At 46.5% G+C, this 14,532-nt stretch overlaps 1 protein-coding gene across 2 annotated transcripts in view; it reads left to right on the top strand.

Moving 5' to 3' along the window:
* The first annotated feature begins 9,048 nt into the window (after positions 1-9,048).
* The window catches only part of LOC137335241 (uridine-cytidine kinase-like 1), a 127,148-nt gene continuing 121,664 nt past the window's right edge, over positions 9,049-14,532 (top strand). For both annotated transcript variants that reach the window (XM_068000497.1, XM_068000498.1), the window contains exon 1: positions 9,049-9,123. In XM_068000497.1, the coding sequence (XP_067856598.1) occupies positions 9,050-9,123 (74 nt within the window). In that variant the 5' untranslated portion in view covers position 9,049. The remainder of the gene's footprint in view (positions 9,124-14,532) is intronic.

Raw genomic sequence — 14,532 nt, 5'->3', positions numbered from 1 at the left:
AGTCAATGCAGCATTATTAGCCTTGTTGAACTGACCCTGCCTAATGGCTACCTTTACACAAAAAGGTACACCCGATATCTGTGTGTTGAACAGCCCCCGCGCACAAAAGAATGTTGTCCTTCAACATGGAGACAGTGGAAAGCATTCTCCTCAGGAGATGAGAGGAAGTGCATACCAGCTGATATGTACAAAGTAGGGGGAGAAGAGGTGGAGACTAATGAAGGACCATCAGATCCGGGCAGAGGCCTGTTGTGTTGGCTGCCCCTTCTCAGGGTCACCAGGCTGCCGTATCAGGGAGAGATTGTTGATCCTCTGAAATGCATATTCTTCTAATCCCTGGCAGATGATTAGGCAACCCAAGGAGAAGCCTTCCAGTATCAGCATGTGCACAATGGCACGAGAGAAGCTGAGTTACAGCGATGTCAGTATAAGCTCTATGTCAGCACTAATCCCTGCACAAGTAACTTCTAAAGGCAGCTCCAATAGCAGGGACATTCCAGCAACATTGAAGGGGTAGTCATGACTCTAGCCAGAGGACACAATGGGCTCAATTTTCGCACCCCTGAGCGGGTGCGTTCGTGGCGGGGAGTCTGCGAAAATCGGGGATTCCCGAGGTAGGTCTGGAGCCCGGCTCCAACCCGCCCACTTCTGGGTTCCCCAGTGACGCGCTGACATGCGCGCGCAGCCCCCGCATGTGGGACTCCCACCGGCAATTAAAGCCGGCGGGGTGCCATTTAAAGTATTTATTTAGGTATTTCAGGTCATTTGGAGACCTGATTAACATGATATTTTAGGAGGGGTGGGATTTTGCAAACAACTGGGACTGTTTCCCATAGCAGGGGAAACACTCCCAGTTCAAATGGACGTGTGGCAGCCATCAGCCTGTGGCAGCTGCAAAGGTCCATTTGACAGGTGGTGGGGGGAATCCCTCACTCATTGCAGGAGGCCACTCTGTCACTTTGGACAAAGTTTGGCCTCCACCACCCTCCTCCTGACAATAAAATTCACAAACTTGCACACTTACCCCGGTGTCCAGACACATGTACCTACTGGGCGGACCCCCTCAAATGTACATCTTCCAGATGGGGGCCGCCATAGCTGCAGTCATGACCTCCTCGGAGGACGAACAGCATCACCAGCCTCACCGGCCACACCGTCCACCTCTGACACATGGGGCCCCACAACACAGTGCTGTGACACATCCACCTGCACAGCAGGAGGGAGGGCAACGGCAGAGAGAGATGCGTTGCAGAGGGCATTACCCTCGCCACAGGGTCCACAGACTGAGGCTCAGCTTCCTGGACCTCTCTGAGCAGCAGTGCACATGGAGGCTCAGAGTCACTCGACATGTAGTCGTGGACATCTGCAGTCTCCTTCATGCTGAGCTGCTCCCAGCTGGCCTGAGCACCATCTTCTTGCTGTCAAAGTCACCACTGCCCAACAACTTCTCCGCATCCTTCCAGGGTGCCACCGGGGACATAGCCAACGTGTCTCAGTTGTCTGCACAAAAGAGCCCTGCAAATACACCTACACCCACTCTGCAGTGACACAATGGGTGGCATCAGTTGTGGGTCTTCATTGTGATCCTCAGGAAAGGGCATTATTGCACAAACCAGACAAGATTCGCAAAGACTTGGCAGTAGTGGTGACAATATAATATGTAACGTGAGTTGATCAGAAATTAAATATCGGTAAAAACCATGACAAACCCTCAAACCCCCTTGTGCATCCCCTTCATGCTCACAACACATTTGCCTTACGATTCCTACTGCACATATGTGATGCATGCCCTGTGGCTGCAGCACAGGTAGTGGCAGGTTGAGTGAGGCTGACCGTGAAAGAGATACATGAGAGGGTGAGTATGAGATAGAGCCATGAGATTGTATGAGGATTGGGTTGAGTGGTAGTGGTGGGATGAGTACTGGCGAGGTGAGTAAGTGCAGGTAAGATGAGGATGAGCTTTGAGTGGGTGTGAGGAGTGATGTGATAGAGTAGTGTTGGCAGTGCAGAAGGAGATGTGGGGTGGGGGCGGTGATATGGCAGACGGAGTGTAGGGGAATGAGTAAGTGTACTCACTTCGGCTGACCTACTTAGGTCATTGAAGCGCCTCCTGCACTGTATGCAGGTGCGCGATATGATGGTGGTGCAGGTGACCTCCTCTGCCACTCGAGCCAGGCCTTCTTGGTGGCAGAGGCAGGCCGCTTCCTCCCACCCACCGGGGGTAAGATCTCTGTCCTCCCCCTCCTCCTCACCCCATCCAATAAGACCTAGAGTGAGGCATCATTAAACCTGGGAGCAGCCTTCCTCCAGGGCTGCTCCATGCTGTAATTTTTCCTATTTTCTGCAGCATCAGTCAGTGGAGGACTTCCCCTTTAAATAGGGCTCCTCCAGCTAACAGCCTATGCTGCGCAGCTTACCAGCAGGAAACCCGGAATCACAGGTAAGTGGCTCCAATTAGCCTGCGATTGCGTGCGGAGCACCCTGATTTCACTGGGCGCGTTACCCACGCGCCCAGTCGACCCCCCCCCCCCCGCTGGGAACCCGCCGCCCTGCTAATATCAGGCCCAATGAATCCCAAGAACAACAATAGGGACCAATTCCTGATCCCTCAGCAAGGATGGCATGTTGATACAGGCCACAGGTGTACCATATATATATTAGAAGTTAATAGTTTACAGATGCTGGTAAGCATATTAGGAAAAAACATTGAGCAGGTAATGCATATGCACTTAGGGGCCACAGGCACTTAAGCACTGCTATATACAGTAAAGATCAATAAAAAATATTGGTTTCAGTATAAGCTGAATTCTGTCATTCTATTGAAAAGAAAATTGATTTAAATTTGACTATTTCATAGAATCATAGCACACCACATTCGGCCCCTCGTGCCTGTGCCAGCTCTTTGAATGAGCTACCCAATTAGTCCTACTCTCGGGCTGTTTCCCCATAGCTCTGCAAATTTTTCCTTTTCAAGTATATACCCAATTCCTATTTGAAAGTTACTATTGAACCTCTTATTTATTTTATCAATTAACTCAACTAATTATTTGCATGGTCAATGTCCACGTTTACGTGCTGCCAACTATGATTCTAAGATAGAAATCAATTGTTAGTTCATGATTTTGATATCTGACTTCTTTTTTGATAATTGTCAAGAAAGGATTAATTAATCCACTCAATAGCTTGTGCAGATCCTGATTGGAGGTTGGGACTGTAATGGTTAATATAAGTGGTTGATGTAACACAATTCGGTGAGCCACACTTAGGCATCATTAACTCCTAGCCACAGACTGGGTGGTAAACCCCAGATGGTTCCTTGGCAAAGAGTTAAGGTAAAGAGGTTAAGGATTTGACTGATCCTTGTGTTCTTACAGCATTATCCACATGGGCAAGGAACATCCCTGTGACATTTAAACTATACAAAGCCAACATAAATCACAGAGCAACCATTTCCGGTTAGCATAAACATAAATAATACTAGAAATTATTGTCAGCAATAATAGTGGATGAATATTTAGTGCATTTGTATGACATTCCCCCATTCACTCTTTTAACAGAGCTGTTAAGGTACTAATTCCACTGCTGGGTATTGGAATATTCAGGTGTGATGTAAAACAGGCTGCTGATTCACTATCGCTTGTTTTGCGTTTTTACCAAAGACCAATTTTATCTCAATGTTTTCTTTTTTGGGTCATTTACAATTGGAAAAAATATATATGTGTATATAACTTCAAGCATTGTTATTTTCAGATACCTTAAAAGACACTAATGACTAGAGCATCAGAACCTCACTTATAATTGTGGGCAAGCTACAAGTCATTTACTATTGCGGGTTTTTTTTGGTTGCTAGTTCAGTAATTATGAGAACTAAAAAATGTGCACAGCCTGTACTTTTGTACATTTACAGTTACTTTGTTTTGAACTATGGTGAAATTGTGGAAAGGAAGTTCTTGCTCATCTTCATTTTCTCAAAAGCATGTGGCTAGTTTGGAGTCTAAGGGGGAGAAATTCATCCCCACCGCACACAATTATTTGGGTGAAAAATTACCATTTGGGGGGCCTGGAAGTGCACAAGCTGCAAAATTGGAAGCCGGCGACTCCAAGTGTCCAGTGCCCACCTGAAACCGACATTAGGCTCCTTGGATATGCCTAATGTCTGCTTTAGGACATTGCTCCCAGAATCAGCATAAACTGATGGAGCGTGCTCCACTCACTTTTTCAGGGTCTACAGTGGCATCACAGGGGTCCTTAAAATTACCGCTGAAGGCTGCCGGCAAAAAGGTAAGTAACTTTTTTATGTATGTTTATGTGGAGCCAGGAGAAGGCAAGAAGAAAAGAAAGACTTGCATTTATATAGTGCCTTTCACGACCTCCCAAAGTGCCTTACAGCCATTGAAGTACTTTTGAAGAGTAGTCACTGTTATAATGTAGAAAACGCGGCAGATAATTTGTGCATAGCGAGGTCCCACAAACAGCAATGTGATAATAACCAGATTATCTGTTTTAGTGATGTTTGTTGAGGGATAAATATTGGCCAGGGCACCGGGGGAGAACTGCCCCGCTCTTCTTCGAAATAGGGCCATAGGATCTTTTACATCCACCTGAGAGGGCAGACAGGGCCTCGGTTTAACATCTCATCCAAAAGAAGGCACCTTCAACAGTGCAGCACACCCTCAGTACTGCACTGGAGTGTCAGCCTAGATTTTGTGCACAAGTCTCTGGAGTGGGACTTGAACACACATCCTCCCGACTCCCAGGAGTACTGCGGGCCACTGCCAGCCCAGACTCTTCCCCTCCTGTTCGCCTCCCACCCCCAGGATCTATCTGCGAGCCAGACGATTTTCCTGAGGCCCCAACTGGCAGGCTGCATCGGGATGTCCTATTGGCATCTGCAGCTCACTGGTTTTATGGAGATGAGGCCTGAGGCCCAATTCGTAGCAAGCCCCGGTCGACATCTTCGGGTGAGCGTTCCGGACGTGATGCCTATTTCGTGCCGGTTTCCAGTGCTACATGAATTTCACAAGCATTATCCTGTGTAGATGGTCACGGACAAGCTGGCTGTTAATTAAATGGTGGCCTTTGAAATTCACAAATGGCCCACTGTTGTGTGCAGGAGCACAAAAGGTTACATGTGTGCTCATTTACAACCTGGACCGTGGGGAATCCAACCAAGTGGAAAAAACTCACAGTTCTCTCCTGTTGTTGTCTCTTGCCCATGGGGAAAATGATGTGATTGCTTGCTCTTGCAAACAATGCATCAAGCATCTTCTTCATTCATTTGTGGATTACAGACTGAGTGATTTTGCTGATGCCCCATTTCCAGCCTGGAAAGAGCCAGAGGTTAAAAAGAGAAGATGGGGCCATGATAAGATCCTGTGGTTAAGTGGAGATAGGAAATATGATAGAGTCTTTCATCTAGTGAGCAATAGGGGCCTATACATCATGGTGGGGTTTGTCAGCACACTAGTCGATTTTCCAGTGTCAACCATTTATGACTTTTATGGAGGAATTGATTGTGTAAGGCAAAAAAATGATGAGCACACAGGGGGTGCTGCACTTTCCTCTATGCACAATACTGTCTGATTGTGAAATTTAGCAAACCAATTAGTGCAGAGCTCTGATTATCATTGTTTAGCACCTTGACTAACAGGAAATAAACTACCAGTCCCTATAAGAAACAAACTGGTTGCCACCACAGATATGCGGATCAGAATCTTCATGTGTATGGCTCATAAACTAGAAACATCCATTTCACCAGGCTTACCACCCTGCAAGTACCTCATCTCTCCCACCAGCTTCTTTACATGTGACTTGTTCCGCTTGAACATCATCCTGGCTGATGAATGTATGGTGACTTTTCTCCTCACCACAATGTAGGGTTCGGTTTTGAAATTCGCCGTAAGTTTACCCTTTTTCAGTGCCTTCATCGAAACCTAATTGCCAACCTTAATCTCAGTCAGGGTTGCATGGCAGTATCCATCCATGTATGTCTTCCTCTCAATATTATGCTTCCAGCCCTAATTACAATGGCCCTCGTCCATAACATTGGCATCGCGCTGTAGTTCTGGCAACTTTGTGTGCAGCTCTTATCCAAACATTAAACAAGCTGGAGTCGCACACGCCATTGCCTGCAGGGTGTTTCGCTATGCCATAAGGAATGTTAGCATTTCTTGCTTCCAGTTTTTCCTTTCCGCTTGTGCCACTTGTGACACCGTCAATCATGTCCTGTTTTGCCATTCCACTTCACCATTAGCTTGTGATCAATATGGAGTCATTGTTCGATGGTCCATTCCATATTCCTCCAAAAATAAACTGCTGCCTCAGTATTTGCTATAGAGTTTCAAGTGAAGGTGCTGATGCTTAAAGGGCTTTTTGTGCTTGCAGGACTTCTCACTTCACCAGTTTGACATTTTTCTCCTCCACAGCTAAAGCTAAGCCATTGTCAGGGGGTCAGGCTGGAGCCTCCTGTGCATTCATATTAGTTTGCACGTGTTCTGAAAGGTTTGTGAACCATGTCAACAGTCCCAGAACCCTGGAGCAGGAATGATGTTCAGTAAAGCTGTCCACATCTGCTCAGTGAGCAGGTTGGATTGGGCAGTAACAGACAGGCTGTTCAGTGCAATAACACTTTCAAACTGCGGGCAAATATCACGTGATCAAATGTCAGGTGATCAACCCTCCAGGAATTTGTCCAACCAGAGATGGCAACCCTATATGTGCTTCATGCGTCAACATCAAGAACTTGATTCCACAAAGCCCTTGAGATGACAGTTCGGTCCCCTCTTATGACCAACTGACCAAGTACTCACAGTTCCTCTTTCATGAGAACATACTGTGGGTAATGTCCAGATTGGATGCATTGCTGAATGTTTTTCAATTCCGTGTTGGCAAAGGATTCCCTTTCTACTTGCTGTGGAGCCCAAACTATTGGCATCGCCTGCTGCAATCTGTGTGGCAAAACATTCCATGCTCCAACAACCCTCTGAGTAAAGAAATTTCTCCTAATCTTTCTCCTTACTTTCTGTGGGATGGTTTTAAAATGATGACTCCTCTTCACTAATTCCTCAGCCAAAGTTTATAGGTTTCCTTGTTCACGCCATCAAAATTCTATATAATTTAAAAAACCTCTATCAATCGCTCCATCACCTCTTAGCCATTGCTGCTCCAATGGAAATAGTCTCGGTATCTCAAGTCTTTTCTCATAATTGAAGTTTCTTATCCCTGGCATCATCCCTTCAAATTTCACTTGTATACAATTTTCCACAATGTACCCACCCAAATCTGCATCTAGATCCGAGAATAATTATACAAAGGAGCTGACCCACCAAATTCGAGTGTTATTAGCACATTTCTTTTCTAGTGAGATTAGCACCAGTTCTTAAACATTTAGAATTGACTTAAGAACATAAGAAATAGGAGCAGGAGTAGGCCATAGAGCCCCTCGAGTCTGCTCCGTCATTCAATAGGATCATGGCTGAGCTTCGACCTCAACTCCGCTTTCCCACCCGATCCCCTTTTCCCTTCATTCCCTTAGAGTCCAAAAATCTATCAGTCTCATTGATTGAGCATTCGCAGCCCTCTGGGGTAGAGAATTTCAAAGATTCACAACCCTCTGAGTGAAGAAATTTATCCTCATCTTAGTCCTAAATGGCCGACCCTTTATCCTGAGACTATGCCCCCTAGTTCCAGACCGTCCAGCCAGGGGAAACAGCCTCTTACCATCTACCCTATCAAGCCCTCTCAGAATCTTATATGTTTCAATAAGATCACTTCTCATTCTGCTAAACTCCAGGGAGTATAGGTTCATTCTATTCAATCTCTCCTCATAGGTCAACCCTCCGATCCCAGAAATAATCTAATGAACCCTCATTGCACTGCCTCTAGGGCAAGTATATCTCTCCTTAGGTAAGGAGACCAAAACTGTACACAGTACTCCAGGTGTGGTCTTACCAAAGCCCTTTACAATTGCAGCAAGACTTCCTTACTCTTCTATTCCGAACCCCTTGCAATAAAGGCCAACATGCCATTTGCCTTCCTAATTGTTTGCTGTACCTGCATGTTAACTTTCTGTGTTTCATGTACAAGGACACCCAAATCTCTCTGAACACCAACGTTTAATAGTTTCTCACCATTTAAAAAAAAATGTTTTTCTATTCTTCCTACCAAAGTAAATAACCTTACATTTCCCCACATTATACTCCATCTGCCACCTTCTTGCCCACTCACTTAACCTGTCTATATCCCTTTGTGGACTCTTTGTGTCCTCCTCACAGCTTACTTTCCCACTTAGCTTTGTATCATCAGCAAACTTGGATACATTACACTCGGTCCCTTCATCTAAGTCATTAATATAAATAGCTGGGGTCCAAGCACCAAACCTTGCGGCACCCCACTAGTTACAGCCTGCCAACCTGAAAATGACCCGTTCATTCCTGTTCTCTGTTTACTGTCCTCTAACCATGTTAATATATTACCCCCAGCCCCGTGAGCCCTTCTCTTGTGTGGCACCTTATAAAATGCCTTTTGAAAATCCAAATATACTACATCCACTGGTTCCCCTTTATATACCCTGCTAGTTACATCTTCCAAAAACTCTAATAGATTTGTCAATACTAGACTACACTAGAGGAAAGTCAGCCCCATTATTGTAGTGAGGTCAGCTTGCAGATGTTACTAAAAATAACCTGTTTCACACAATGACAACTGGTGGCTCACAATAAGGAAGTAGTCTAATCATTTCCCAAAGATAGACTAGCTTTTACAGATTTTTTCTGTTCTACACTTTGAAAAGCAGGTTGTGATCTATCGGTGCAATGGGTGCATTTGTTTAACATTCACAAGGGTGACGGGGGGGGGGTGGAGTTTCACACAGTTCTGGGGTTTTATGTTTACTTAGCGTTGCTATTTCAACCAAGGGTACAGCTGGCGCGGGGCCTTCGGGTAGTTGTAGTCTTCTCTGGCGCTGGTCTGGGGCCGCGCGAATAGGCGCCGCCTGCCCGCTGAACTACAGAACCCAGCGCGCCCGGCTACCCCGGTACAGCGAAGAACAATGGCTGAGAATGAGGTGGGGAGTGCTGCCAAGGATACCCAGAGTGCCGAGATCGTAGCCGCCAGGTCGGACAGGTAAACATTCAGTGAGGGAGGTGTTCGGCACAGTCCATCTTCATGCAGCACTATGTGATCGGGGATCTTTCACTTTCATGACAGCTGTGAAACCTCCGGAAGCTTAGGACAGAGCATGTCCCTGCAGTCCTAAGATTTTTTAAAGAATGTTTGCGACATTGATACTGTAATTCACTGAGATACTTCGCAAAATGTGACATGATTTTTTCGCACGGTGTTAGTTATTGCAGTTGCAACATTTCAAATAAGTGGATAAAAGTTATTAGGAGTTTCTGTTTTTGATATGATAGCTACTATAACCACGTTCCGCGCACTTCGCCCCCTAGGAGACAATTTCCTATTACCATTTTAGGGATGGGGAAGGAAAGTGGTCTTTTTACCTTTCTGTTAGCTGATTAAATCTTTCTGACAGGTGATTTGCTCCAGAAAACAAATTAACAGGGAAGGAGAGGTTGTCAGATATTCGAAGTGTTGGAGAATTGTACAGTGTGTATGAGAGCTATATTTAGTTTGCTCTCTGGTGCTACATATATTGAATGTTCTTGTATCTTCAGTTGTACAGCAGGTTCGAAGATTAGAGAAGCAAGCAGTGCAGAGTGCTCAAAGCAGCATTCATAGAATCATAGAAGTTACAACATGGAAACAGGCCCTTCAGCCCAACATGTCCATGTCGCCCAGTTTATACCACTAAGCTAGTCCCAATTGCCTGCACTTGGCCCATATCCCTCGATACCCATCTTACCCATGTAACTGTCCAAATGCTTTTTAAAAGACAAAATTGTACCCGCCTCTACTACTGCCTCTGGCAGCTCGTTCCAGACACTCACCACCCTTTGAGTGAAAAAATTGCCCCTCTGGACCCTTTTGTATCTCTCCCCTCTCACCTTAAATCTATGCCCCCTCGTTATAGACTCCCCTACCTTTGGGAAAAGATTTTGACTATCGACCTTTTCTATGCCCCTCATTATTTTATAGACTTCTATAAGATCACCCCTTAACCTCCTACTCTCCAGGGAAAAAAGTCCCAGTCTGTCTAACCTCTCCCTGTAAGTCAAACCATCAAGTCCCGGTAGCATCCTAGTAAATCTTTTCTGCACTCTTTCTAGTTTAATAATATCCTTTCTATAATAGGGTGACCAGAACTGTACACAGTACTCCAAGTGTGGCCTCACCAATGCCCTGTACAACTTCAACAAGACATCCCAACTCCTGCATTCAATGTTCTGACCAATGAAACCAAGCATGCCGAATGCCTTCTTCACCACCCTATCCACCTGTGACTCCACTTTCAAGGAGCTATGAATCTGTACTCCTAGATCTCTTTGTTCTATAACTCTCCCCAACGCCCTACCATTAACGGAGTAGGTCCTGGCCCGATTCGATCTACCAAAATGCATCACCTCACATTTATCTAAATTAAACTCCATCTGCCATTCATCGGCCCACTGGCCCAATTGATCAAGATCCCGTTGCAATCCTAGATAACCTTCTTCACTGTCCACAATGCCACCAATCTTGGTGTCATCTGCAAACTTACTAACCATGCCTCCTAAATTCTCATCCAAATCATTAATATAAATAACAAATAACAGCGGACCCAGCACCGATCCCTGAGGCACACCGCTGGACACAGGCATCCAGTTTGAAAAACAACCCTCTACAACCACCCTCTGTCTTCTGTCGTCAAGCCAATTTTGTATCCAATTGGCTACCTCACCTTGGATCCCATGAGATTTAACCTTATGTAACAACCTACCATGCGGTACCTTGTCAAATGCTTTGCTGAAGTCCATGTAGACCACGTCTACTGCACAGCCCTCATCTATCTTCTTGGTTACCCCTTCAAAAAACTCAATCAAATTCGTGAGACATGATTTTCCTCTCACAAAACCATGCTGACTGTTCCTAATTAGTCCCTGCCTCTCCAAATGCCTGTAGATCCTGTCCCTCAGAATACCCTCTAACAACTTACCCACTACAGATGTCAGGCTCACTGGTCTGTAGTTCCCAGGCTTTTCCCTGCCGCCCTTCTTAAACAAAGGCACAACATTTGCTACCCTCCAATCTTCAGGCACCTTACCTGTAGCGGTGGATGATTCAAATATCTCTGCTCGGGGACCCGCAATTTCCTCCCTAACCTCCCATAACGTCCTGGGATACATTTCATCAGGTCCCGGAGATTTATCTACCTTGATGCGCGTTAAGACTTCCAGCACCTCCCTCTCTGTAATATGTACACTCCTCAAGACATCACTATTTATTTCCCCAAGTTCCCTAACATCTATGCCTTTCTCAACCGTAAATACCGATGTGAAATATTCATTCAGGATCTCACCCATTTCTTGTGGTTCCGCACATAGATGACCTTGTTGATCCTTAAGAGGCCCTACTCTCTCCCTAGTTACCCTTTTGCCCTTTATGTATTTGTAGAAGCTCTTTGGATTCACCTTTGCCTGATCTGCCAAAGCAATCTCATATCCCCTTTTTGCCCTCCTGATTTCTCTCTTAACTCTACTCCGGCAATCTCTATACTCTTCAAGGGATCCACTTGATCCCAGCTGCCTATGCATGTCATATGCCTCCTTCTTCTTTTTGACTAGTGCCTCAATCTCCCGAGTCATCCAAGGTTCCCTACTTCTACCAGCCTTGCCCTTCACTTTATAAGGAATGTGCTTACCCTGAACCATGGTTAACACACTTTTGAAAGCCTCCCACTTACCAGACGTCCCTTTGCCTGCCAACAGACTCTCCCAATCAACTTCTGAAAGTTCCTGTCTAATACCATCAAAATTGGCCTTTCCCCAATTTAGAATTTTAACTTTTGGGCCAGACCTATCCTTCTCCATAGCTATCTTAAAACTAATGGAATTATGATCACTTGTCCCAAAGTGATCCCTCACTAACACTTCTGTCACCTGCCCTTCCTTATTTCCCAAGAGGAGGTCAAGTTTTGCCCCCTCTCTAGTCAGGCCATCCACATACTGAATGAGAAATTCCTCCTGAATACACTCAACAAATTTCTCTCCATCCAAGCCCCTAATGCTATGGCTGTCCCAGTCAATGTTGGGAAAGTTAAAGTCCCCTACTATTACCACCCTATTTTTCTTGCACCTGTCTGTAATCTCCTTACATATTTGCTCCTCAATTTCCCGTTGACTATTTGGGGGTCTGTAGTACAATCCTATCAAAGTGATCTCTCCCTTCTTATTTTTCAGTTCTACCCATATAGACTCAGTGGGCGAACCCTCGGATATATCCCCTCTCACTACTGCCGTGATGTTCTCCCTAATCAAGAACGCAACTCCCCCTCCTCTCTTACCTCCTGCTCTATCTTTCCTATAGCATCTGTACCCTGGAACATTGAGCTGCCAGTCCTGCCCCTCCCTTATCCATGTTTCAGTAATAGCTATAACATCCCAGTCCCATGTACCCATCCATGCCCTGAGTTCATCTGCCTTGCCCATCAGACTTCTTGCATTGAAATAAATGCAGTTTAATCTAGACTTCCCTTGGTCTTTGCCCTGCTTTCTCAGACCATCTGTCCGGTCATGTTCTGTACACTCTCCCTTACTGCCTTTTGTTTCTGTCACCATTTTATTTCCCACTGACTTCCTGCATTGGTTCCCATCCCCCTGCCACATTAGTTTAAACCCTCCCCAACAGCACTGGCAAACACTCCCCCTAGGACATTGGTTCCAGTCCTGCCCAGATGCAGACCGTCCAATTTGTACTGGTCCCACCTCCCCCAGAACCGGTTCCAATGGCCCAGGAATTTGAATCCCTCCCTCTTGCACCATCTCTCAAGCCACGTATTCATCTTAGCTATCCTGTCATTCCTACTCTGACTTGCCCGTGGCACTGGTAGCAATCCTGAGATTACTACCTTTGAGGTCCTACTCTTTAGTTTAACTCCTAACTCCCTAAATTCAGCTTGTAGGACCTCATCCTGTTTTTTACCTATATCGTTGGTGCCTATATGCACCACGACAACTGGCTGTTCACCCTCCCCCTCCAGAATGTCCTGCAGCCGCTCCGAGACATCCTTGACCCTTGCACCAGGGAGGCAACATACCATCCTGGAGTCTCGGTTGCGTCCGCAGAAACGCCTGTCTATTCCCCTTACAATCGAGTCCCCTATCACTATAGCTCTGCCACTCTTTTTCCTGCCCTCCTGTGCAGCAGAGCCAGCCACGGTGCCATGAACCTGGCCACTGCCACCTTCCCCTGGTGAGCCATCTCCCCCAACAGTATCCAAAACGGTATACCTGTTTTGGAGGGAGATGACCGCAGGGGACCCCTGCACTGCCTTCCTACTCTTCCTCTGTCTGTTGGTCACCCATTCACTATCTCCCTCAGTAATTTTTATCTGTGGTGTGACCAACTCACTGAACGTGCTATCCACGACTTTCTCAGCATCGCGGATGCTCCAAAGTGAGTCCATTCGCAGCTCCAGAGCCGTCAAGCGGTCAAACAATAGCTGCAGCTGGACACACTTCCCGCAGGTGAAGGAATCAGGGATACAGGAAGGAGCCCTGAATTCCCACATCTCACAAGAGGAACATGACACGGCTCTGGGATCTCCTGCCATGACTTAACCCTTAAGTTAGCTTAACAACAACTGCAATGTCAAGAGAAAAAAAAGGAAAGAAAAACGACTTACCACTCCCTTTAAGGAGTTTACTCCTTTAAATCGTTCTCAATTTAGAGAATGTTAACTACACTAGGGACCTTGATTCACTAAAAAATAAACGCTACTTCCTATAAGACCTGCAGACCTTCCCTTTCCTTTTACTTCAGTTACTGTCGATAAGTAGAAATACTCACCTGAACCTACTCCCCAATCAGGTGCCTCCCCTGTGTCGCGTCCCGATCTGATTCCTGACGTCACTTCGAACTCCGTCGCAGCTCCGCTCGGCTCGGCTCGGCTCCTCTCAGCGCTCTGAAATCCCGCCTTTTATCGGACGCTCCCTCCGCTCCGCTCGGCTCCTCTCAGCTGTTCTCAGCGCTCTGAAATCCCGCCTTTTATCGGACCCTCCCTCCGCTCGGCTCCTCTCAGCTGTTCTCAGCGCTCTGAAATCCCGCCTTTTATCGGACCCTCCCTCCGCTCGGCTCCTCTCAGCTGTTCTCAGCGCTCTGAAATCCCGCCTTTTATCGGACGCTCCCTCCGCTCGGCTCGGCTCCTCTCAGCTGTTCTCAGCGCTCTGAAATCCCGCTTTTTATCGGACCCTCCCTCCGCTCGGCTCGGCTCCTCTCAGCTGTTCTCAGCGCTCTGAAATCCCGCCTTTTATCGGACGCTCCCTCCGCTCGGCTTGGCTCCTCTCAGCTGTTCTCAGCACTCTGAAATCCCGCCTTTTATCGGACGCTCCCTCCGCTCGGCTCGGCTCCTCTCAGCTGTTCTCAGCGCTCTGA

Source organism: Heptranchias perlo, chromosome 19 (assembly GCF_035084215.1).
Source record: "Heptranchias perlo isolate sHepPer1 chromosome 19, sHepPer1.hap1, whole genome shotgun sequence".
In the NCBI taxonomy this organism is placed as follows: domain Eukaryota; kingdom Metazoa; phylum Chordata; class Chondrichthyes; order Hexanchiformes; family Hexanchidae; genus Heptranchias; species Heptranchias perlo.
Note: the sequence above shows the minus strand (reverse complement) of the source record. Positions and strands in the feature narration are given on the sequence as shown.